Source organism: Cryptosporidium andersoni (genome assembly GCF_001865355.1).
Source record: "Cryptosporidium andersoni isolate 30847 chromosome Unknown contig_51, whole genome shotgun sequence".
Taxonomy (NCBI): domain Eukaryota; phylum Apicomplexa; class Conoidasida; order Eucoccidiorida; family Cryptosporidiidae; genus Cryptosporidium; species Cryptosporidium andersoni.
Window position 1 is genome coordinate 1 of NW_027122906.1, and position 25,061 is coordinate 25,061.

General features: G+C 27.1%; 9 protein-coding genes across 9 annotated transcripts; 4 read left to right on the top strand and 5 right to left on the bottom strand.

Annotated features, from left to right (window-relative positions):
- Window positions 1–362: 362 nt before the first annotated feature.
- On the bottom strand, window positions 363–2,961 carry cand_031230 (uncharacterized protein; the record flags this gene model as incomplete). The annotated part of the gene is made up of 2 exons (XM_067213349.1): window positions 363–395; window positions 505–2,961. 2 exons carry the CDS (start codon window positions 2,959–2,961, stop codon window positions 363–365), a joined length of 2,490 nt encoding a protein of 829 aa, XP_067066841.1.
- Window positions 2,962–3,442: 481 nt separating this feature from the next.
- Window positions 3,443–4,416, bottom strand: cand_031240 (carrier protein; the record flags this gene model as incomplete). Its single annotated transcript, XM_067213350.1, has 2 exons — window positions 3,443–4,264; window positions 4,321–4,416. 2 exons carry the CDS (start codon window positions 4,414–4,416, stop codon window positions 3,443–3,445), a joined length of 918 nt encoding a protein of 305 aa, XP_067066842.1.
- A 229-nt stretch (window positions 4,417–4,645) lies between these two features.
- On the top strand, window positions 4,646–5,370 carry cand_031250 (U3 small nucleolar RNA-associated protein 11; the record flags this gene model as incomplete). The annotated part of the gene is made up of 2 exons (XM_067213351.1): window positions 4,646–4,987; window positions 5,050–5,370. The coding sequence occupies 2 exons, from the start codon at window positions 4,646–4,648 to the stop codon at window positions 5,368–5,370; spliced, it is 663 nt and encodes a 220-aa protein (XP_067066843.1).
- An 818-nt stretch (window positions 5,371–6,188) lies between these two features.
- Window positions 6,189–8,183, top strand: cand_031260 (uncharacterized protein; the record flags this gene model as incomplete). Its single annotated transcript, XM_067213352.1, has 1 exon — window positions 6,189–8,183. The coding sequence occupies one exon, from the start codon at window positions 6,189–6,191 to the stop codon at window positions 8,181–8,183; it is 1,995 nt and encodes a 664-aa protein (XP_067066844.1).
- Window positions 8,184–8,717: 534 nt separating this feature from the next.
- On the top strand, window positions 8,718–9,560 carry cand_031270 (uncharacterized protein; the record flags this gene model as incomplete). The annotated part of the gene is made up of 1 exon (XM_067213353.1): window positions 8,718–9,560. The coding sequence occupies one exon, from the start codon at window positions 8,718–8,720 to the stop codon at window positions 9,558–9,560; it is 843 nt and encodes a 280-aa protein (XP_067066845.1).
- A 1,162-nt stretch (window positions 9,561–10,722) lies between these two features.
- On the bottom strand, window positions 10,723–13,170 carry cand_031280 (uncharacterized protein; the record flags this gene model as incomplete). Its single annotated transcript, XM_067213354.1, has 1 exon — window positions 10,723–13,170. The coding sequence occupies one exon, from the start codon at window positions 13,168–13,170 to the stop codon at window positions 10,723–10,725; it is 2,448 nt and encodes an 815-aa protein (XP_067066846.1).
- Window positions 13,171–14,045: 875 nt separating this feature from the next.
- Window positions 14,046–17,708, bottom strand: cand_031290 (uncharacterized protein; the record flags this gene model as incomplete). The annotated part of the gene is made up of 1 exon (XM_067213355.1): window positions 14,046–17,708. One exon carries the CDS (start codon window positions 17,706–17,708, stop codon window positions 14,046–14,048), a length of 3,663 nt encoding a protein of 1,220 aa, XP_067066847.1.
- Window positions 17,709–18,229: 521 nt separating this feature from the next.
- On the bottom strand, window positions 18,230–19,345 carry cand_031300 (uncharacterized protein; the record flags this gene model as incomplete). Its single annotated transcript, XM_067213356.1, has 1 exon — window positions 18,230–19,345. One exon carries the CDS (start codon window positions 19,343–19,345, stop codon window positions 18,230–18,232), a length of 1,116 nt encoding a protein of 371 aa, XP_067066848.1.
- A 2,214-nt stretch (window positions 19,346–21,559) lies between these two features.
- Window positions 21,560–25,012, top strand: cand_031310 (uncharacterized protein; the record flags this gene model as incomplete). The annotated part of the gene is made up of 1 exon (XM_067213357.1): window positions 21,560–25,012. The coding sequence occupies one exon, from the start codon at window positions 21,560–21,562 to the stop codon at window positions 25,010–25,012; it is 3,453 nt and encodes a 1,150-aa protein (XP_067066849.1).
- Between the last annotated feature and the right edge of the window lie 49 nt (window positions 25,013–25,061).

A 25,061-nucleotide genomic window follows, 5' to 3' on the forward strand; every position in this document is an offset into this window, starting at 1 on the left:
TTGTAATGATGGTTGTGATGATCTTGGTGGTATTGGTGGTAGTTGTAATGATGGTAATGATCTTGGTGGTATTGGTGGTGGTTGTGATGATGATGGTGGTTGTAATGACGATGATGATGATTGTAATGATCTTGGTGGTATTGGTGGTGATTGTAATGACGGTAATGGTGGTTGTGATGACGATGATGGTGATTGTAATGACGATAATGGTGGTTGTAATGACGATAATGGTAATGACGAAGGTGATGGTAATGATGATGGTGATGACGATGGAGATACTGGTTGTGATTGATTTTCTCTTATTATTGATAAAGATACCGGTGTTGATGGTTTTTGTACTAATAATGGTGATGATTTTGTTGTTAACCACTCTGGTGTAGCAAATTGACTTGCAGCTAAAATAGATGACCTTTTTTTTGGAAGTGCAATTGGTGGTAATTCCAATAGTGAATCTTTTGTTAACAATTGTTCTGATTCTAATGATTTTCTTTGTGGTCTTGCTACTGGTGATAGTGATTGTACTTCATCTATAAGTTTTAATGGCAATAATCTTTGTCGTGGCTGTGGTATCGGTATTACTAGTTGTGCTGCTCGTCTTGATAATCCTATTGTTGATTCGGTATTTTGCAATCCTTCAGATACTGATAATTGTGGTGAGTTTGGATCAACGAGAACTTGAGATGAGGTTGATGCAGTACCCTTAGGTTTACCTTGAATATCCTGCTTTGTGTCTGCTTTCAAAGACGTATATTGTTTCACTAGTGCAGCTTTATTTTCTACTTCAGCTATATTTAAAGGAATTGATGTTTTTACAATACTATGTCTAATAGGTATTGAAGGAGTTGATTGAACTTCTTTTGAATGAATATATGATCTTGAAGAAAAATCATTCAGTGGATATTGAATAAGTGCATCTAAAACTGCTTGACTATCTGTTTTATGAGATACAAAGTGTAAAGTTAAATCTGTCATCATACCAAATCTAGTAGTAGCTACAGGAAGTAATTTATTTACCAAACCAGATGAAATATCAAGTCCAGAAGATTGATCACTTTGAAAACGTTGAGAGAAATGTGTATAATATTTATATGTCAATGGGTTCAATTCTTTTCTTTTTAAAAATAGCTTCTCCTCTAATTTATCTACTGTAAAAATTAATAATGGATCTCTAATTGATGCTACTTTTGGAATACTTAAAACATTCTTTATCAATCCATTATATTCAGCAAATAAAGGTATTTGAATACTATCCCTACTACGTAAGGGACCCTTAAATATTACTTTAATAACCCCTATACATGTTTTTTTATCTTTATCTGAAATCATAAACATTCCAGGACTAACGAACATATTAATTTGATATTCCATATATTGCATTACATGTTTACTATAAAGATCTTCCAGATTATTACCATCTCTATATAATAATCTTTGATTAAATAAATAAAAAAAACTTGGGTTAAGTACATAAAATAAATCACCAGAAAAGTATGATGGTCTCAAAATAGAAATGCAATCTTCAGAAGTAAATTTCATATTCCAAGGCCTTGGACCAAATAATTGATATCTTTTTCCAGTATAAGGCGCAGGAACAATGCTACTATCCTCATTGGTAACATCCCATCCCATAGAGGCATCACCTAACCAATTACAACGTCCCAAATGATCTTTATCAATATCAGGACAATCTGATTCATCATCTCTAAATTGAAAAGTCATAGGTAATCCACTACTAGCTTGCTTACTTAGATCTGATTGGAAATTAAGTCCTAATAATCGGCGTTCAGAGTCGTAGTTATAGTCATATAATCTTAGACTATTGACAATAGCTTCATGATTTCTCACTTTCACAGAAATATCTGGTGTTTGAAATTCTGATTTATATATAAGATCTGGTGCATGAATTCCATTATTGAGAACTAAATTATCTAAATCTGATAAAGTCATTACTGAATCAAGTTTATTAGAAAATTCACTATTCTCTTTCTCAGGAACAAAAATAATTCTTTTCCCCTCAATTAAAATCCAATATTCTAAATCCCCAAATAATTTACTTAAATAAAATAAACGGTTTATATTATTGTTATGATCTCTTTTATTATTGGAAACATAGGGGGGAGGACTTGAACAGAAAATTTCAATATAGTTTGAAGATTTACTATTACCTAATGATACAGTCACAATTTCACCATTACAAGGTGAAACGATATTCTCAAAATGAGATTTACCTTTAATAGTTAAAGTGGCTATACCAATAATAGATTCAAATGAGACCATTCTCGAAGCAACATTTAAACCATAATTATAATTTAAATTGAAGATGACATTTTTATATATAGGTTTAATTCTTGCTCTAAAAAAAAAAAGTTGAGAAGAGTTCTGAAGAGAAGAATACCACATGAGTGATACATGGTGTATTAAACCTTGGTATTGTCTTGGAATATCATAATAATTATATTGTTCTGTACTTTGTAGACATATTTTGTTATCTACACTTTTATCGAGTAATTTTGATAATGCAAACAAAGAACGAATATCTGTTTGTTTAAAATCTTCACCAAAAATAGAATGAACAAAGGCCAATCTATTATTAGTAGTAGTAAGTACATTATTTTTTAAAGTATTTAAAATAACACCAGTCTTTTTAATATAAATCTTCTCTAAATTAGCTAGTGGAACTTTGACAATACCAACTGTCATCGGTAATGGAATAATCTCCCCTACACCTCCTAAAGATGGATAAGTAGGAAAAAATGACATGTCATTACATTTAGCTTTGAATATGATATTACCAACACTACTAACTCTTACATCCAAATTAGATTGAGCAAGAGAACCTCTAATAAGATTTAGGCTAATGAATATAGGAATCAAAATTATCACAATAAAATATAAATTATACAATGTATAATGAAGAGCTGAAATATTCAACATCCTTGTTGGAATTATAACTTTAAACATTCAATGGAGTAAGTGTGATGCATCAACTTGAATATCTTTAATATTATATATATGAGATATCCAATTCTATTACTTACTATAGGCAAAAAAAAATTGAAATTATTTTGCAAATTATAAGAAGTAATAGAGACCACAGGAGAAAAAAAGAAAAAAAGATCACGTTATAATTTATAGATTTAGGTTTTATATCACCACACGTTCTATAAATACTTAAAATTCCCAAAAATATCACTTATTTTAAATATTAAAATTGATTTATAAGCAAATACTGGTGAAATTCTGAAATATTTAGTCCTCTATTATTTAATAACAAGTTCTCACCTTTAAATTTGATTTATTATATCAAGCGCTATGAGATCTAAAATTTAAAGAAGCCATAAAGGTCTAAAGATCTATTTTTAGATAGAAAATTGATAGAGTAATAAAATTAAGAAAAAAAAAAGTCAATAAATCCAACACCTAGATTTTTATTTAAAAAAGTCTATTTTAAGTGATTTTTGTAAAACTTGGAAATTTTAGAATTTGTCCAATCAACACATAATAAAGTAATCATTGTGTGAGGGGCTATCCTAACATAATATGTTGGGTAACCTGCAAAAAATCCCAATAAACCTTCATTTCTATATATTTTTGTGGCACAATCTATAAATCCTAAATATGGCATTTGACCATTAGGTAATTTAGCCATTTTTTGAAGCCTAGTCTTTATCAAATCAAATGGTAGTGAGAATGTTACTGCAAATATTCCAGAAATTGCAGATGCAATTAAACTAGTAGTCTGAGTATCTCCGAATTTAGGTTGTAACATCTCTTTTGTTTGATCAAATGAAGCTAACATACCCATATTGAGTGCCATTGCACGTACTACTGTTGGGGTGCTTCCTCTCCATAATGATAGTACACCTTCATCTTTTATTATTCTTGATATAGCATTAAAAACTCCTTTATAATGACGCCTTTGTTGAGGGGGGAGGGTTGAATCAGTTTGAAGGCGAATTAGTGATAAGTCTGCAGGATTTCCAATAATTGCTGCAATACCTCCTGCAGAAAGACCTATCATTGCTTTTGTATGAACAGGCAATGATTCATTATTTTTCTTCATTGAATCACTAATAACACGAAATAAGCCCAATCTTGCAGTAGTATATGTAATCTGACGAACTAAACCTGCATCTAATCCTTTATAAAGACCCTTAATACCATTATTTCGTATTATTTCCTTTGTTATTGTGAATGGATTTTTACTCCCGTTATGTTCACCTGCTAACTGAATTCTAACCTTAACCATATCAATTGGTTGAATCTACAGAAAAATTTCAAATTAGATCAATTTTGGGAATTAAGAATAAGTTAACATACACAAGTAGTAGCACAGCATCCTGCCAATCCACCCACTAGAAATGGTTGAATAGTCTTTATATTACTCAAAAGTTTATTATCGTTTCTTTTTTCCATTGTTCAAACTTTAATATTAGTGTTTATATATATAATATTAAAAGTACAATTGAGGGGAAAAAAATTAATCTGTTTTTTCTTTCTTCACGAGAGGAATAGGAAAAATATTGAATCTTAAAGTAAATACGACTGTAATATATTACCGCCTAGTTTATACTTCTAGCCTAGTTAGTAATTACAACTAAAATAATTTGACAATCTATAATATCAATAGTACAAGAGGTTATCAATGTCATCTTTAAAACATTCAATCCATCGTAGAGTTCACTTAGAAAGGGCAACTCCTGCTAATCGTTTAAGGTTTGGGATCTTAGAAAGAAGACAGGACTACAAACTCCGTGCTAATAGATATCATGAAAAAGAAAGGCTATTTCAAGCTTTAAGAGAAAAAGCTAGAACCAGAAATCCTGATGAATTTCATTTTAATATGATTAATTCTAGGTTAAATAAAGGAAGATATGAAAAAGTTGAAAAAAATTGTATTAATGAATCCTTATCTAGGGAAGAAAAGAAACTTATGTCTAGTCAAAACCTATCATACATTAGATATAGAAAATCTATTGATGATAAGGTAAGTTTTTAGTTTTTTTCTAAATCATTTATATGACCTTTAAATCTTTAATTTACTCTCAGAAAATAGAAAAGATGGCAAGTGAATTACAGATTATTGGATATTCTACTGAGAGGAAACATTTATTTTTTAGTGATGATGAAAATGAAGTTAATTCTAATTGTAATAATACTATAGATAAAAATCTTACAAAGAAAATAGTTAAAACTATAACTAAATCATACAAAATGTTAAATGATACAATTATACGTTCCTCTAAACTAGAAAAGATTGAAGGGAAACTTGAATTACAAAAAAATTTGTTGGAAAAAGGTAGAAGAAAGAAAATTATAGATAATAATGGAAAAGTAAATTTTGTTTGGTATCCAAAAAGGAAAAAATAATATTATTTAGAAGAATTTTATTTTGATTATACTTGACCATCTCTAATTAGCAATATATTATTATGGAATTTCTTATTATTATCACTTTATTTAAATATTTATTTTAAGTATATAGATTAATATATATTATAATTTTAAAGAATATCTTTGTTATAAATATTTAATTAATATAAATTAGAGACGAATTGATTTTGAAAAGTAACCACTTACAGAAAGATGAATATTAAGTAAATTAGGAATAAGTTGTAATGGATTTGTACTTATTATATTTCTTTTACTTTGGTATTTGATTGTTTTTCTCCATATTTTCTAAGCACTTTTATATATATCTAAAATATTTATAAATTAAAATGATACTACGAAAAAGGAGACCCTAAGTATAAAGAGATCACAATACAAGTTGTAGCAAGCTAATCTTAATATTATAATTTTTTTACTTAAGAAGAATTATATAAAGTTATACATTTCAATAGTAATAATAATAGGAGAGAAACTAAAAAGTCCAACTTTTATTTATTTAATTACATTAATTATTTCTGAAGTACTGAAATCTATCATTAAAGAGTATGTGGCGCCTATATGAGGCGGTTTATTTTCAGATTTAGAAATAGAATAACTATAAATAAAAACATTAATGATAAATTCCCTATAAATTTATATTATTAATATAAAAGTTATAATAACTAAGTTTACATAAATTTCAGAATTTAGTTGTTCTAATATTGAACTTAAATATTTGGGTACTTGGTTTGTACTGCCAAGACAAAAATAGGACTTTTTGGATCTAAAAAAATATCAACTTGTATTTATATCTTATTATGGTAACTACAATCTTTATTATATTTTTGATTTTATTAAATTATAATGAAGGTATAGTTACAAATAGTGGTGAATCTAAGAAGAAAATCAAGGATATTAAATATGCATCCCACTTTCCGAGACAGTATATATATGATGGTGGCAATAGTTTTAGACATTTACCAACAACTACTTTACAAGATGAATCATCTAATGAATATTCACCTATTAAAGGGAATAAAGATGTATCTAGAGAAAGTAAATATAAAGGTAAACATAAGGAAGTAATATATAGATATGTTCATCCTCCAGTTGGTTATGACAAAAAATCACTTGAGACTTTACAAAAACAATTAGATATATTAACAGAAGAAAATAAGAATTTAAAAAATGAAAATAAGTTATTAAATGAGAAGTTACAATCATTAAAGGATATGCCAAATAAATGTGAAGATCAATCTAAAATAGAAAAATGCAAAAGTGATTATAGAAAGTGTAAAGATGAATTAAGAGCTTTAAAAAAGCTTAAAACACAGAAATCTGCTGACACTGATAGATTAGTTTCAGAAAATTCTGATCTCAAATCTCAATTGGAGAAATTAAAGATAAAAGTAGTAAATATCGAAAATAACTCAATGATAAAATCTAAATTAGAAAATCAAAATAATAGAGATAATGTAGATTTAAATAGAGAATTAGTAAATTGTAAATCACAAAATCAAGTTCTACAAAGTGAGATAAAAGAAATGAATAAAAAGTTAGATGAAGTGAAAATAACTAGTCAACAGGAACTTCAAATGAATACTCAAATATTGCAAAATAATTTTCTACAAAAAGAAAAAGAATTGAATGATATTATAAATAAGAATAAAATAGATATTCAAAATATGAGCAAAGAAATATCTAAACTAAGAACTGATTTAGTAAAAGAACAAACTATTAAGAATGATAAAGAAGTTCTTAATCTTAACAAAGTTATTGAGGATCTTAATAATAAAAATAAAATATATGAAGAAAAAGTGGTAAATTTAGAGAATGAAATAGGAATATTACAACAAATAAATCTGGATTTAAGTAATAATTTGAGCAATGTACAATTAGAATTAGATCATACTAAGGAAAAAATTATTCAAACGAAAGAATTATTGGAAACTGAGAAATCTAAAGCAATAAATTTGGAAAGTTTGTATAATGGACTTAATGAAAAACACAAACAAGCTTTAGATGAAATTAAAGTTGCAAAAACTAACATAGAGCAAGGTGCTAGTTCTGAATTAGAACTTAAATCTAGTTTATTAGAATTACAAAATCAATTAAAAGAAGCAAATTATGCTATTAGTCAATCAGAAAGATTGAAAAGCGAAGATTTGAGTGAATATGAACGAATTTCAAGTGAACTAAGAGCACAAATTAAGATACTAGAAACTCAGTTGGTAGATACTACAAGTATAGTCAATTACAAATTAGATGAAATTGAAAGTTTGAAACGGAAAGTTAATGAATGTAATATTAAATCAGCAGAAGTACAAAATGAATTTCAAGAAAAGCTTAGATTAATTTCAACAGAACTTCAGAATGCTCAAGAACAAGTTTTAGAACAACAAAAAATATCAAAAAGAATTCAATATCTTGAATCTGAACTTCGGAAGTGCAGAAATGACTATAAAAATAATCTACAAACAAGAATTCCTCCAGAAGTTAAACAAAATATGGATAAATTAATTGCCAACCTCCAGGAAATACAATCATTAGATAACCAAGGTTTAAGATCAGTAAAAACTCCACAATTATTATCTAAACATCAATCTGAATCTGAATTCAAAAAATTTGTTTTATTAAATGAGGAAACCCTCAAACTTAAGAATCTTAAAAGTTTTTTTTTGAAAAATATCTATGATAAGAAAAGAGAATATGAAGGTATGGATTTTGAAGATGCTTTTCAACAATGGTCTACTCAAAAAGATCCTTTTCTATATAAGAATATTGAAAGATTTAAACGTGTTAAGTCAGTATAAAAACTCTTTTTTATTGTAAGTCATTTTATTCTATATTATATTATTTAAGTTAGATATTATTACTTATTTTACTATAACAAGATAACAAGATATGTAATATTACATTATATTAAATATAATGTGATTAAGTTTGAGATAAAATAACTTAAAGCTTTTTATTTTAAAGTGGTACTTTTTTATTTTTTTTTTTTTATATTAAGCTTAAAATTTGCTTATTTAGAAATAAATTATTTGAAAATTATTAGATAAAGGATCTAATTGTTTACACTTTTTTTAATATAAATTACAAGTTTACTAGTAAACTTTTCTATAACATTCTCTATAATCTAAAAAATATTTTCAGTAATTTACCGCTCTTTATTAGGACATGTAACCTGACTTGAGCGGTCAATTTCTATTTATTTCAAGGCGTATTAGTATCATTTAATAAAGAAAAAAGTAAAAACTTGAATTGAAACATGTAAATAGTATCTATTACTCTTCTTTAAATACTTTTAGATACTTGATCTGTTTTATCTAGTCTAATAATCAAATATGGTTCTTAGAGCTGTTTTTAAGATTCCAGGTACAGGGGGTATAGGTCTAAGTATTTCACTTGGAATGATAGATGAGATTACTAATAAGACTTCAACCCCAAATCCAGAAATTCAAACAAAATATTTAGATAACACAAAATTTTTGGGGGTAATTAACAATAATAAGGATATGAGTGAAAGTGAGAATGAAAATAAGAGTAGTATTGAGAGTGAGGGTGAATGTAACTGTAATAAATGTAAATCTACAAAGACTTATAGAAATACTAAGAATAGCATAATAGATACTAATTCAAATAAAAAAATTAGTAAAAGGATATCTATACATGAGAATGAATGTGAATCAATGGGGATTATTACAAAGATGTTAACTTCTTTCATGACATGTACTGCATCTGAAATCTCTAAAACAAGGTATACTGCAAAAAAAATGGAAAAAAAAGGTACAGATATTGGATCTACAGAAAATCTTAAATACTCCCCAAATAAATATGATGAGTATTCATCTAATATAACAGTTTCTCAATCATTATATCCTGATGATATCCTTGTAACATACAATACTTCTGTTTTGCGGCTAGATAAAAAGGAAAATAGTAAAAGTATGAAATATACCAACAGGAGTAGACCACCTGGAAATGTATCTAAAATTGATAGTAGATCTAATAAATGTATTTTTAGAAACTGTTACTACAAAAGTGAAAATATTTCAAGGAAATATGATGAAATAATCTCTGTACCTTCTGCAGTATATCCCGATAATATTCTATTGATGATACAGAAATCAAGAAATAAGGGGAACAAAGATAAAAGGAAGAAAGCTACAATGTCGCACTTAAATTAAAGATAGGAGTTATAGGTTAAATCATATGTTAATGTAGTACCCTATTAGATTAGTAATTTTCTTATTTATATTCTAATAATCAGAGTACCTTAATCTTAATTTTACTATTATAAATAATATAAATCTTTAATTAGTTCTATTTATATAAATTACTTTAATATCACATATTTATTTGATATAACATTAATATCTTAGTATAATGCAACTATAATATAATTATTTATACCATTATTTATACTAGAAATATATTATCTTTTAATAAGAACTATAGAAAAACTGTGAATAATCTTCATATATAACATACTAGTAAAAATTACTGAAATTAATAATATCGAATAAAATTCAACTTATGGTGTAAACTTCAGTCTTACTCAATTAGGAACTTACAATATAGTAAATTGTAGATACAAAAATCTTTGAGATCCTGGACCAATTATATTATTGATTCAACAAGATTCAAAGTTAAATATGGGGAACTAAAAAAGTAAGCTTAATAGGAATTATACTACTTCTAAACTATTAGCTGTTTGATAATTGTAAACTTTTGATAATAAAATAGAATTTGTATCAATATATAATTACATTTAAACGGAATTATAGAAACCAATCCAAAGTAAAATAGTAGAATATTCCAACAACTTATAACTTATTCTAAATTTTCAGAAGACCTATTATATTAATTTATGATAGTATTTGTAAATATGTTGTAAGAATTCCATAATATAATTTATTAAAAAATAATAAAGGGTCCGAATTCAATTTTATATAGATAAACAAGCTGCAATATCAAATACCAAGCAGTACTAGAACTTGTTCGAACCTTAATATATATTGCAATATTATCTATAATCTTGAAATATGATTCTAGCTTACATAGATGCACATTCCCTTGAGTTCTTGTATAATTCTAACTTAAAAGTATTAAATACTTTTAATACTATGCTGCTATTTTTAGTTTCACTATTATTATCCTATTATTTTCAATATAAACTATGACATTTAATATACTTGCAGTATATCCCTCAATATTAATACAAATATTAATATTCAAGATATAAAGCTTTCTATTATATTTAGATGTACAAAATAGAGGTTTTACATATAACCAGACAACTATTCAAGTAATCCATCATTGCTAAACTATGACCTTTTTATTTATAGATTATAAACCAAGTTGTAATTTCAACTTAGTAAGTAATTTACTATTACCTTTTGATGATCTGAATGCTTTCAGGAAAGCTTTACGTGCTGTATCACTTAAATTACTTTGTGTAACCATATTTAAGTATTTATTATGGACTTCTTCATATGTTGAATTAATATCTTCGATATAAAGTTTATTAATTAAGACACTATTTATAATTTTTGGAAATTTATCAGTATAATAAGCCATATTCACTTTATGACCAGTTTCGCTACTATAAATATTATATTGTTCAGAAAGTAGTCTCATTATTTCCTTCAAATTTGTAAAAGCTGTAGATAAAAGAAATTTTGACTCTTCAGAAATCTTCTCTGCTCTATCAATTTCATCTCTATATCTTGAATCATGTAAAACAATATCACTACTAAGTGTCACAATATTATTTCTTATTCGGCAAAGTTTTGTATCCACATCTGATTGATTTACTAAACTTTCCTCTAATAAAGACAATTTTCTAAATTTTAAGTATTTAGAAACCAAAAATTTTTCTTTCTTAGTTATATCCGAAATTGCGACAGCCCAATCAACTGATTTATTTACAATATTTAATATTTTATTCAATTCTTTCTCAATTAATTTACTTCTATACATGAATTCAAACTTTTTTTGTTGACTTGTAATAAATGAGCTATAATATTCTGAGGTATCCCCATGTAATTTCAAAGACTCAGTTAACACTTCTCTAGTATTTTTTACATCTAGAAATACACTACTCAAGTACTCCCTTTTGTCAAATTTAAATGTATAATGGATATCATCATCCAAATATAGATTAACAAGAGGTAAACCAGGTTTACTATAATTCACATTCATTTTGAATCCTGTCTCTGGATGCCTAACTACTGCTTCAAGATTATTCCTTTTCTTTGAAATAATTTCGAGTCCATTTCCTTCAATAACCTCAAGATTAGATATATCAATATTATCTAAATCAAGAACTTTGAAATTTTTGTAAATAAAAACAAATTTTGGTTCTTTAGCTGAATGTTTACCCATATATGAACCATACATACTTGGAACAGTGTTATAATCATTCTTATATTGATTTAAATATTGTTCCTCAAGTTTCGATGTATGAGCAACTTCTCTACTTCTAGCTAATTTCAATAACCTTTCCCATTGTTTAGCTGTACAATACTTTTTTTCTACAATAACATAATCATTTCGATTACTAGCTACACGTTTGAGAGATTGACTAACCCATTTAGAATCCTCAAACTTTATTTGAGCTTCACTCTTGAATTTCCTTGTACTAGATTTCAGTGGTAAACAAGGTAATTTAGGTTTCTCCTTATTTTGTTCAGTTTTAGAGATATTCATTTCATTATCCTTTTTTGAATGTTTTTTATTATGAACTGAGCGAATATGAGTATAGACTTCCCCTGCTTTACTAGAAAGTGGTATATGGAAACGTTCAGAGCCAGGAATATTGACATTTCCAATATTTGGTTCATTAAGCAAAATATACATATATGAAATAATTTCTGCTGCTTCCTCTTTAATATCATCACTCTTTCCCAAATTATCATATATAGATTGTATAAGCCCAGGAGGTATAAAAGCTGAATCCAATCTATTACCATTATCTATAACGTCATTAGTCAAAAGATCTAAAATATGTTGTCTATAAGCTAAACGTTCATCCTCTGTTTCAACTGGGCCCAACGGATTCTTTTCATTATATTTATCAAGATAATAATTATATAAAATATTCAGTCTCTCCTTACTTTTTCCAAGCATCTCCCAAACCTTCATGTAAACCTTATCAACTTCTTCCTCAGTAGCAAATGTGCTGATTTTTGGCATATACTTTATCACTTCTTCAGGTTTAAAATCATACTCATCCATCCCCTCAAATATTAAATATTTGGGAATCTTTTTATGTTTCTTTTTATTTTTTCGCTTTTTAACTGATCTATCTAAATCCAGTTGAGTATAAATTGTTCTCTCTTTTTGTTTTATACCTTCAGAAATCATTACAAATTTTAGAAATTCCTTCCTTAAACGCCTCATATCCGAATCAGAAGGAATTTTACCTGTAGATCGTAGTATATATTGACGAAATGGCTCTTCATATAATCGTAGTTTCTTCTCAAATGTCAATGGTTCCAAAGTCTTTGATGTTAGTACAATAGAATTTCCAAGTGAATAAGGATAATTTTCAGCCTTAGAACCATACGTTCTATTTGAACTCTTTACTATTTCTCCCTTCTTAATATCAGTAGTTTGACGGCCATAATATCCTCCACCATAATTTCCTATAGGACGCTTATCTGCATTATCTGTAGGAGAATCATAAGCCCACAAATTAATATCACCATTAAATGAAGTTGCTTGTTCTAAACAAGAAATTAGAGTCAAATATTCAGCTACAAGTCCTAAGTATATAAATTTATTAAACTTCATTGTAGTCAACCTTTAAAGTAAATAAATTAAGTCCTGTTTAGAAGTCACTGTATTAATAAAAAAAGTTTGCGTACTTCTTATAATATAAAAGTTGTCTTTAATTAAACTAAAAATAACATAAAGATTAACAATTTACAAAGTAAACAACTTCAACTCACAAGTGTCAAAATTGGACGTGGTATCCGAGAGTATCCAATTTTTGTTGACAAGACGTAGTAACAGAAGTCCACTACTATCAGCTAATATTGGTAGATCTTTAAAGATAGAGAGTAAAACTATCAATTTGTCATTTCCATTATATATAGTTAATTATTATTAAGAATGCTCATATATAGAATATAGTTAATGGAGAGACTTTTTATGAAGTTTTCATTGTATATTATTAAATAAGCTATTAAGAGTAGGATTTTTATTCAGCTCTTTTTTTGATGACAAATTTATAAAATCCCTTAAATAATGTTTGACACTTGTGATTTTACGAACGTTTACATGAAATCTAAAGACATATTTTAAGGTGGACTCTAGGAGCAAAGTCAGAGGATGTAACCGCACTGAACAAAAGTAAAGTGACAGGGACGGGACTCGAACCCGCGCAGTTACCTATAGGTGCCTAAAACCTACCCCTTAGACCAACTCGGGCACCCTGCCAACCCTTGTGATAGCTTTTTGAGAAGAAAGATCTTCTACAATATAGATAAAATTAGATTTTGAAATTCCTTAATATTAAGGGAAAATCTAATAAATTTAAAGAATCTGATCTGTTCAGATTCTCTAAAACCTAGTATTCATCTCTTCTAGTCTATCCGATGTTTCTTAGATCTTTTAAATTTATATTAGTTATTAAAATTGGGTTCTAACCAAATAAAACCTCAGAACTACTCAGTTAACTTTAAAGATAATTTGTAAGCTACTTCAGGTGTCAAAATTTTCTGATACTCCGAATTTAAAGGTAATAGAAACAAGTAAATAGCTTTACTAAGATCCATCTGATGTTGGACAACTACATTAGCAACAGCTTTACAATTTATTTCTGAATCATCTAAATTTTTAATTTTCTTTATAATATCTTTTAAAGTTTCTTTAGTCTTTTGACAAATCTTAGATGCTAATAAATCTATATCTCTTTGCACTTTAAGAGGGACTATAGATGTATTAATAGGATTGTTTTGGACTTCTTCTATCAAACGATATGGTAACATATCATAAATTAGGACATTGGACTTAAAGTATTGTCCTAACCATTTAAGTGTTAGATCTGAATGATCTTGAATTGAATTTTTAACTGCATCATCAGCTGGGAAATAAGTATTTAGATAATTTACTAATGAATTAGATATTTGTTTAACTGTCAAGCCAAGATATCTAATAGCTGTAAGAGTTCCTCCATTACCTGAAACTGAACTGATTTCCCTTATTGCTTTTTCTAAATCTGTTTGATCTATTATTGTACTTTCAGAGTAAAAATGAAATAAATTAACAAGGATTTCCTTAGTTTGTTCAATATATATAGGTTTAAGATATTTTTGCCTTATATTTGCATATGTTTCAATATAACATCGTATAAATTTTGCAAAGTTAATATATAAAAGATCTTTATAATCAATAGGTTCAGGCTCTAATTCATGAATTGTAGAAGGTGATTGAGATATTTCAGAAGGCTCAGGAAAGGAGGTATGTAGAAATTTCTCCAATCCTAAATTTGAATTCTCTGGAGAAGGTATATGAGATATATCAATATTCTGTATTCCTAATGATTTCATAGGTATTTGAGATGATTCATCTAATTTATTTTGTTCTAAATCCTTTTGTATATATCCACTATTATCCCAATTTTCAATAAAACTTCTACCTACTTCGTTATATGAGGACTCCTCTAATTTCATGTCCTCTGTAGGTGTATGAGATATATCAATATCCTGCTTTTCCAAAGAAATTATGGGTGCTTGAGGCGATTTTCCTACTTCATCCTGTTCTAAATCCTTTTTGGTATGATTATTGTCCGAATTTTCCATAAATCTTTCATTTACTATTCCTTTATATAAAGATTCCCTCGATTCAATTGGATATTTTAAATCCCAATTATCATCAACTATATTATTTGAGTGCTCTAATGGGATATTAGATAATTTCACAGGAACTTCACTTTTCATAAAGGAGTCATGAGACACTTCATTAGTTTTCTGGGGAGATTTATTCTTGATAGTATTAAGTCTTTCTATTATTTTATAATGTGGAGATTCAGAAAATTCTGATAATTGTTCTTTTGGTATTCCTACAATATTTTCAGAAAATACAGAGGATATAGATTCTTTTTTTTCGGGAATAAAGGCTGTATTAGTAGAATAATCTGTAATAATTTTTCTATTTGGTTTAAGTGGATGTGTAAAATCTTGAGGATATTCGCTGTTATATATTCCGATATTTATACCTTCCTCTAAAGGTCTTTCTAATATTATATTATCATTATTTGTATATGTCTCTTCTTTATCACCTCTCGATAATTTCATACTTAATTCTGGTTTATTACTATAAGTTAAAATCTCATGTTCTCTAAAAGGAGATTTTTCAGGGATTAATTGAGTAAAATCAGTATCTTTTGTTGGTGATATATCAGGAACTATAGTGTTTATTGGAGAGTTCAATCTTTCTGAAGCTGAATCAAACTTATTCTCTAAAGATTGCTCCTGAGATTTCTTAGTAGATAAAGAAAGATCTTCATATGAGGGTAAAGAAACCACATTCATATCAGGTTTTTTTGCAAATTCTTCATCTATTAGAGAATTATCTAGCAATACATCATCCCTTTCTTCATTGTTATCATTTTTGGTAGATTCCATAGAATCTTCTAATGGAACAGGGCTTTGTTCATGTTTCAATGTATAGGTATTAGGGATATTTTGGGACACTTCACTAGATTCAGGAAGATCTTCAGGATTAAAAGGGGTTTCTATACCATCAACTATCTTAAGTCTATTATGAGCTATTTTTAAAGCCATATCAGGAGTAAATGAGATATCTTGTTGTAAAAATACCTGAATAATTTCTCTTATCTCAATATTTAACATTTCTTCTTTGCCTACATAGAGATCTAGGTTACCACTTTTACCATAAATGGAAAATTCCATATTTATAAATGATTCCCACAAATTACTGGCTATTTTCTCTTTCTCTAATATAGTCATATTATTGGGTAACTTCTCTTCAAAACCATTCTCATTAAGTAATTTCCACAAAGCTGGTGGAATTTTATCACTTAATGTCCAAACTTTTCCAAAAAATTCAATAATAATAGGATCCTCTAAAGTATTATCCTCAAAATATAAATTAATCCCAAGTCTTCCCATATACTCTATTGCAAATAATTTAAACCAACGTATACGTAATCTAATTAATTCCTTTTTATCTGGTATTATTGAATCAGAAAAGTTTTCACTAGGAGTTATTTCAGGTATATCTTTTTTCCCTTGTTCTATTTGAATATGTGTAGAACTTATTTCATTTAACGATTTATTTATTGGAGATTTCACTAAATTAGTATCAGTATTAATAAATTCTTTATATGAAGAATCTGGATACAATACACTTTTCTGTTCTGTAATTTTTCTAGATGCTTCTATTTCTATCAAATACTTGTTAACATATGGGATTATATTTTGTTTAATTGTATTACTAGATAAAACAGAATAATATTTATAATATGACAAGTCAAGTGTCTCATTTAATTGTTCATTCATGATATATTCCATATTAAGGAAGCCTTGCCAAGCCTCCTTAATTATACTTTTTTTCTCTTCAATAGTTTGCCATTTTGATAATAATTCTAGAATACCGTTCATTACGATAGTATCCCAAATTTCTATAGGTAGTTCACTAATATTTGGAGCTTTTTCCAAAAACCAAAATTCCCGAAATAATTTTCTTATAGAATCTGTATAAAATTTGGTTCTATCTATGTTAATAAGAATTCCATAATTTTCTAATAGAATTTCAGTAAAGGTTATAAACCAATTTATTCTTGTATCTTCACCAAGGTATATTGGCTCACTTTGAGTTTTCAAAGGTATTGATTGCAAGGATGAAGATTCATCAAATTCTTTAACTTTAGTTGGAATTTTACTAGGAGATGGTATTACAATAGGATTATGTATATTATCAAAATTTATATATTGATTTTTGAGTTCAGATGGAGTTTGATCTATAGATGGAAAATTTATTCCTAAATTTGGATCTTGAACATTTGAATGTGAATTTGTGGATAAAATGAAGCTTTCAATATCAGTCAGAAGTCCCTCAGATTCATCCCAAATTTGGTCATTTAGATTAATTAATGCGTTATAACAGATTTGCAAATCATTCTCTATTAGTATAGGAATTAGCCTGTGACCTTTATGAATTTGAGTACTTCCAATTCCAGGTATCTCCAATGATTCAAATGGTGGATCCAAACACTTCGATTGATTAAAATTTTCACAATGTATTATATTTATGCAATATAATATAAATAACCAGAATAGAAAAATTCTTGAAACTTTTTTCATATATTTCAGTCAGTGTTATATATATAAAATCCTTTATATAAAATAAATACTAGTCCAAAAAAATTATTATAAGAGTAATTATGTAGACAAAGCTCTCTAAAAAAGTAAAAAGATTCAAAACTGTCTTTATCCTTTATTATTAGTAATTATTGCAATTTCACTAATAATTTGTGTGTCATAAAGACATTATAGTGCCTAGTATTACCCGCCATATATTGGTTCCAAATTAACAGAAACTGAATATAAGAAATCAGGTAAATAGGAAATCTAGAAATTTTATTATTACTCTCATTCTGTTAAAAAAATAATTGTAATTAATTCTTGGAAAGTAAAATTTTCATAGTTAATTTGATATATATATTTGATAGATTACTTTAGGAATTAGTTTGCAATATTTTTTTTTTTTACTATTGAAGACTTTTGCTAAGTATATCATCAGGTAATATTAAAAAATTATGGTGAATGATTATACTAAGGTTAACCGTATCACACTTTAACTAACCTATTTAGCAACTCGTATCCTAAAATAACAAGTAGGCTATTCCATAGACTATTGCAGCAATTCCATAAACTGAATGTTTTAGAATAAATGCGCTAGTCGCATCAGATGATTTAATCTCTTCATCTTTGACAACAGTTATATTTTCGACATGTGATGTTTGTGAATCTGCAGAATTTGATAGTTTGGTACCATTCACGGCAATTGTAGATGTAACTTTATCAGCAACTTTTGCCAAAGTTTCTGTTGTTATTTGAACTGTTGATGATGGTAATGATTCTGCTTTTGTAAGCTCTGAAATTTTATTTGAGGTAGTTATTGAGATAATTGTTGAGGTAGTTGTTGAGGTAGTTGTTGAGGTAGTTGTAGTTGTTGAGGTAGTTGTTGAGGTAGTTGTTGAGGTAGTTGTAGTTGTTGAAAGAGTAGATTTAAATTTACCACAAGTAGATGATAATGGATTAGTATGACAAGGACAACCGGGATTTTGGATATTTCTGAAACAGCTGCAAATCAATTCATCTTCATCGGTTACTAACTGTTCTGAAGAACATGGGCAACCTTCAGTTTCTGGTTCCTGTACACATTTAGTTGTAATCGATGAATCATCTATTAATATTGGTGTCAATTTTCTACATGCTTTTAATGTGATACAATGTGGAGAATCTGATTGGTCTCCATAACACAAACCACCCTCCCCTAGTGGATTCAAAAATGATGTGCAGTTTGTATATGGTGAAGCATATGTCAAAGGAGAAACTATGCACATTCTATCATGATCCTCACCCAAACTAGTTAAACCACTCAAACATTGACACTCAGGCGAGTTTTTATTTGCACAGAAGCATGGTGGAGAATCAAATCCACTTTGTTGAGAATCATAACATACACAGTCTGATCCTTTAAAATCATAATATGTTTCACGTGTATCTATTAAACTGTCGCATGGACATCCTGGAATTTGTGGAATTAGAGCGCACAACAAGACAAATTTTGGGGTTTTTGCTTGTTGAGTTGTGTATTGATTATCTAATACTCCATTATCATCTGAATTTGCTTCACCTTCGTTTGATAATATTACATCCTGAGAATAGCATTGTAAAATTAGTAAAAGTAGAAGTAGACACAATAGTTGTTTCATCTTCAAATAATTATTTTCCTGGTCAAACTTCGTACTTTTTGATGTTAGAAATGAAATAATTTTAACTTTTAGTTTTTATTATAATTGAGAATATATATATAACTTAGATTATATGTACTGTATTAGCCGCTAATGTCTGCATCCTATAACTCGAAACCGAACTTGAGTAGAGTGAGCTATTAAGGATAAAAGGTCAATAATAATTTATTACTAGTTATTTTGGGTATTTTTGGTAAATTAGGTAAGTAATATATATTATATTAATGTTATAAAATATTGTATTTCGTCCTTACAAAGATAAAATTAATTTTTGCATTAGTAATTGCATGCAAAGTTAAATACTGCCGCTGCATCCTTTTATGAAGTAGCTCTAAAAGGTCTACACTGTCTGATGTTTATAATTCATATGGGATTTTCCAATAAGTAGTATAAATTATAAAACTAGATCAAATATATCCAAATATAAAGTTTATATTTAGCCAATATATATATTGTTCTTAGATATACTTTTTTTTCAAATATTTATATAATATTATTTTAAAATTATACTGTCACTCAGCATATAAAGTTAATGTTCTTTAGAATTTTAATATTCTGCGACTTTGTTTATAATAATGAATAAATTATAATAATTTTTTTTTAAATCCAATCAATCAATAATAAATTTATTTTTATCTATAAAAATCTTTAAACATTGCAAGATTTATGTTCATTTGTATATTTGTTTCTTATTATTTAAAGTAATCCCTTTTTTAAATTAATAACCAATTGTTTTATAATTTTATATTTCTATAAATTTCAATATAATTTAGTTATTTGTAGAAAATTTTCTTATCATTTTTATAAAGATAAACAATAAATTTTAAGCCTTTAAATAAGTAATTTTTTACTATATTATCTTATTAAATAATTTATAACAAATATAGTTATTTAATATTCTGTTTTATTATTAAAAATATCAGAAAATAACTCTTTTTATTCAGTTATCAACTTGAAACACTTTCCTTTAGTATATATAGTAAAATATCATTTAATCCAAGTTTCTACTATTAATTAAATAATAACATTTTGTATGCCATATAGTTCATATTTATTTAGTAATTTTAATTAAGAGGATTACCGATGATATTTCAAATATGTACCAACAAGTATTTGTGGATTAGTTATATCCAATTAATATTTTATATTTAATTATTTATGTTATTTAAGTAGAATAATGAGTTATTTGAAGTGTATTAAAGTATAAAAGAGCCAAAACTTGTCAATATTATTTATAAATTAGATATTAGCTCTATTTGTAAGATTATAATTTTTAGTAGTATCCAATGTTTATTAACTTAAAAACCTCAAAATAAATATGATCAACCATAAAAAAAAATTTAATTTAAAATATTATACTATAAATTTGCAATATTTCTATTTATTTTGACCTATTTAATATTAAATTACATATAGTGGGTATATCAGAAAATAAAGTTGCATGCAATATTTTGCCGGTACTCATTACAATATACTTACGTGTTATTCTAATTTCGCAATGAATACTTCACTTTTCTATTCCTTTAGCTAAATAATATTTTTTAAGGATTTAAATAAGTCAGTTAATTTCTTAAGAATGTTAATATTAGTCATAGATAATAGAGATGAGATAATATTACAAACAAAGAAAAACTTCCAATTTCAACTTTATTTTAGACACAATATAAGTATGGAAACATTTCTATTATATTAGAAAAGTAAATAATTATGAGAATTCCTAAGAGCCAATAATGAGATTTAAATGTAGCTCAATAGTTTAATATTTTATCAATTTGGAATTGCGAGACATGAGGATAATTACAGTATACTAATACTGCTAAATAAATTTGGGGATAATCACTTTTTAAATAAAATATTCCATCTACACAGAGAATATAAAAAGTGTATTAATATACTAAAATAATGATTATAAATGAATAAAATTAGATATAGATAACTGGAACAAACTAGATCAACTTTTAAGAGGAAACTTTAAACTTGAAAAAGATATTACTAATATGCAGCACGACAAACGAAACAGTTGGGGCGGGGGAATATCATTGAATGGTAATTTCTACAACTCGACAAGAGGGATTTAAAGAAATTTGGTAATACTATTGAATAGGAGTATTTTTTTGGGAATATCTAGTGGTTAATAATGTTTAGTAAAAGTAAATGAATATTTGTAATTTATAAATGAATGAGATTTATAATAATATGACTACAAAGGTTTCTATTATTCTTTCTATTTTTGTCTTATTTTTAATAGTATCTCCATCACTTTCCAACATAAATAAAGATGCTATTAATCTTGACAAAATTACAAATGATTCTCCTAACAAAGATAATGTGGATACCTTGGAAGAGAATCAAGAACAAGATTTTAATGTAAGTCTGATAAATAGACTACTTCCAAGTATTTTTGGAAATATATTTAAAGAAAAAATTGAGTTAAATAAAGAAAATAATTTGAAAGAAATATTTGAATTGAATGATTCTGAATCATCACTAATTAGTGATGAACAATCGGATGATTCAAGAAATTATACAGATATAACAGATAATCAACCCTTTGGTCCAACAATTCAAGAACTTTTAACTACTGATTTAATTGCTTTAGGGATTCAAGCTATAATCAAGCGTAAATATCATAATCTCCGTTTTTCCCAGGAATTTTCTTTTGAATCACTAGTACATTGTTTTGAACCTGTTGCAAATAATACGAATATACTTGAGAATCATGTTGATGTTGATAAATTTGTAAAATGTTGCACTAGAGATATTCTAGATCTTGTTGATTTAAGATCAGATGACCAATTGAGTGGATTGAACATTAATACTTTGGATATTTGTATTGATTTAAGAAATGTTTTAGAAGATACTGGGATAGCTTTCCGTTTTTCTTTTATATGGATATCTAAAGTTGCAGAGAAATCTTTAGGTTTATCTGGTCCAAATTTAGTAATGAACCTTCCAATGAAATATTCATACTTCAGATTTTGCAATATTCCTAGATTACCATTGGATATAGTGTTTGATGTCGATCAAACATTACTTACAATGATTCCAGTTTCGCAGATACGTTCAAATGACAGTATTATAATGGTAGAATTAAATGAGATACCTAATATATTTGATCGAAATAAAGATTATAATTTTGCAATGCGGAGATCAAGTGACAATATTATAAAATACTCAATACCTCATGAAGTTCATTTGAATCCACAAGCTGTAGGTTTATTATTTTCTCTTTATTATAGAAGAATAATAGATCCTTGTATAGGTTCACTAACAATTTTTTCTGCTGGATATAATACTGTTTTGAAGTTTAAATCAGCAATTGATATTGAAAATGTATTAGGCTCATCAAGATATCATTTACATGACATTTTCCTTGAATTATTTCCTGACGATAATGAAATAATATGGGCTACTGAAAGACCAGCTTTGATGACTTCACGTGATTTAAATTCATATAATGTACAATTACCTCCAGTAGATAAACAATTTCTTAATTTTAATCGATCTAGAGATTTTGAATTAAGATATAATTTTATTGATAATAAGAGTGGATTTCAGGAATTAGTATATAATGGTTTACCTTTTTTTGTAAAAGATATGCAACGTTATAGATTACATATAACGTTACAAAAAGGAAAAAGTTCACAAGCATATCAAATGTTGGTGAAAGATTTAAACCCAACATTTTTACGGACACTCAGAAAATATCAAACAATGAAAAGATATCCTATTATGACTCATCCATTTAATTCACCTTTATTATATGAAAATAATCGACCAATGATATTGCTTGTAGATGATGAAATATTACACTTTACATATGCTTGCTCTTTAGAATCATGGAGTGACAATGTATTAATAGCTTGGACAGAAAAGTTGGGCCCAATACCAATAAACACAACACTAAAATTCTTTCTCCCTCTTCCATATCAACATATTCAACCACTTCCAATAAATATAAGCAATTTTACTCGTGAATTAAATAATATTTTGAATTTGGACTATGCAGAAAGTATGACATACCAATTTAGTAATAACAATTCCGATAAAGTCGGGACAAAAAAGAGGAAAAATAAGAAAACCACTAAGAAGAAAAAAAATAAAGGTAATGTTGAGCAATTTTTATCATCATCTTCTGTAGATTTTGTTTGGCCAAGTGACTCAACTCCAAATAGTGATACATTTTTTGTAAACGATTTAGGACTAAATTCAGTATCACCATCAAGGTTGTTGCAAATTGTTTATCCATCAAATAACCCAGAATCAATGATATGTCCTTATGATATACAAAATATCAAACTTTATTATATAGCAATGATGATACCTTGTGAACTGTTTTTCGTATTATATAAAAATATATTGGAAGAAAATGATGACAATAATATTCAAACAAAGAATATAACAAAACTCGTAAATATGGTAGATATGTTCTTTATAACAAATGAAAGGAAAGTACAGGAATGTAGTAAATTTATAAGCTCTATTTCAGGAATTATGGCATATAAAGATTCAAAAGACATATTTTATAAAAGGGTAATTTATTCACATATTCCATCAATTGTAGGTATTAGATCTTTAGTTGGGTTACCTATTCAGAGAACATTAATATTATGGTTACAACTTCCAAATTCACTTGATTCCTATCATAAAATATGGGAAGAAATGGATATACAAGGTAACAAACTAGAACAAGAACTTCAGGATACAAATTATGAACCACTGTATCATAATAATACAATGAATTTATGTGGAACTTTGGGTGATAAATCTGTAAATGATGCAGAAAATATAATTATATTTGAACCTTTGAAATCTTACTCCAATATTTCAAAAACTAACAATACTTCTACCGAGAATATAGAAGAAATGATTGATATAGTAAAAGTACTTTTTACTATTGATAAATATATATATGCTGCAACCAATACTATTGTTGAAGGTATGCATTCATTACTAGATAAACCTGCAAATGTATTGGTATCACAAGCAATCATTAATAAACTGATTTATTCAATATGTTATGGTATTGTAGCTGAACTTAATGATCAGATATATTTAAATGTATGTCATTTAGGGAAACCCCCATTCTCACGTCCTATACTTAGACAAAATCAGTTTGACTGGATATCTTTAGCATTTGAACAAAATTTGGCTAACATGAATGCATCTTTGGTATTTCCTGTTGTTAAAACTTTAGAATCTATGAATATGGTTAACTTAATATCTTCTTATAATAATCAATTCTTTAAAAATCGTTTGGTATTTCAACCAGGGTTTGTGGGTTTATCATATGCAACTATTGATTTTTCTACATATAACGATGACAATGATATAGATGAATATATATATTCCGAAGCAAATAAAGATTTTGACATGGATTCAGATCTAAAAAGATATTTGGTAGATTCATTATCTTCAATGGATTATGAACCATTTTTTGTTGAACAATGTACAGTATTTCTGTCAGCTATAAGTCAGGTTATAAAAAATAAAAAAACTAAGGAATCAAACATATTCCGAAGAGTAAATCAAAGATATATCTTAGAAAAGGAATTTTTAAATAGGGAATTCTGTGAGAATATTAGACAATTTATTGAAGAGAAAGTTCCTGAATTCTTCCAGACTTAATGAAATAATATATTGAAATTGTCTCTAGTATATTTGTTATTGCATTAAA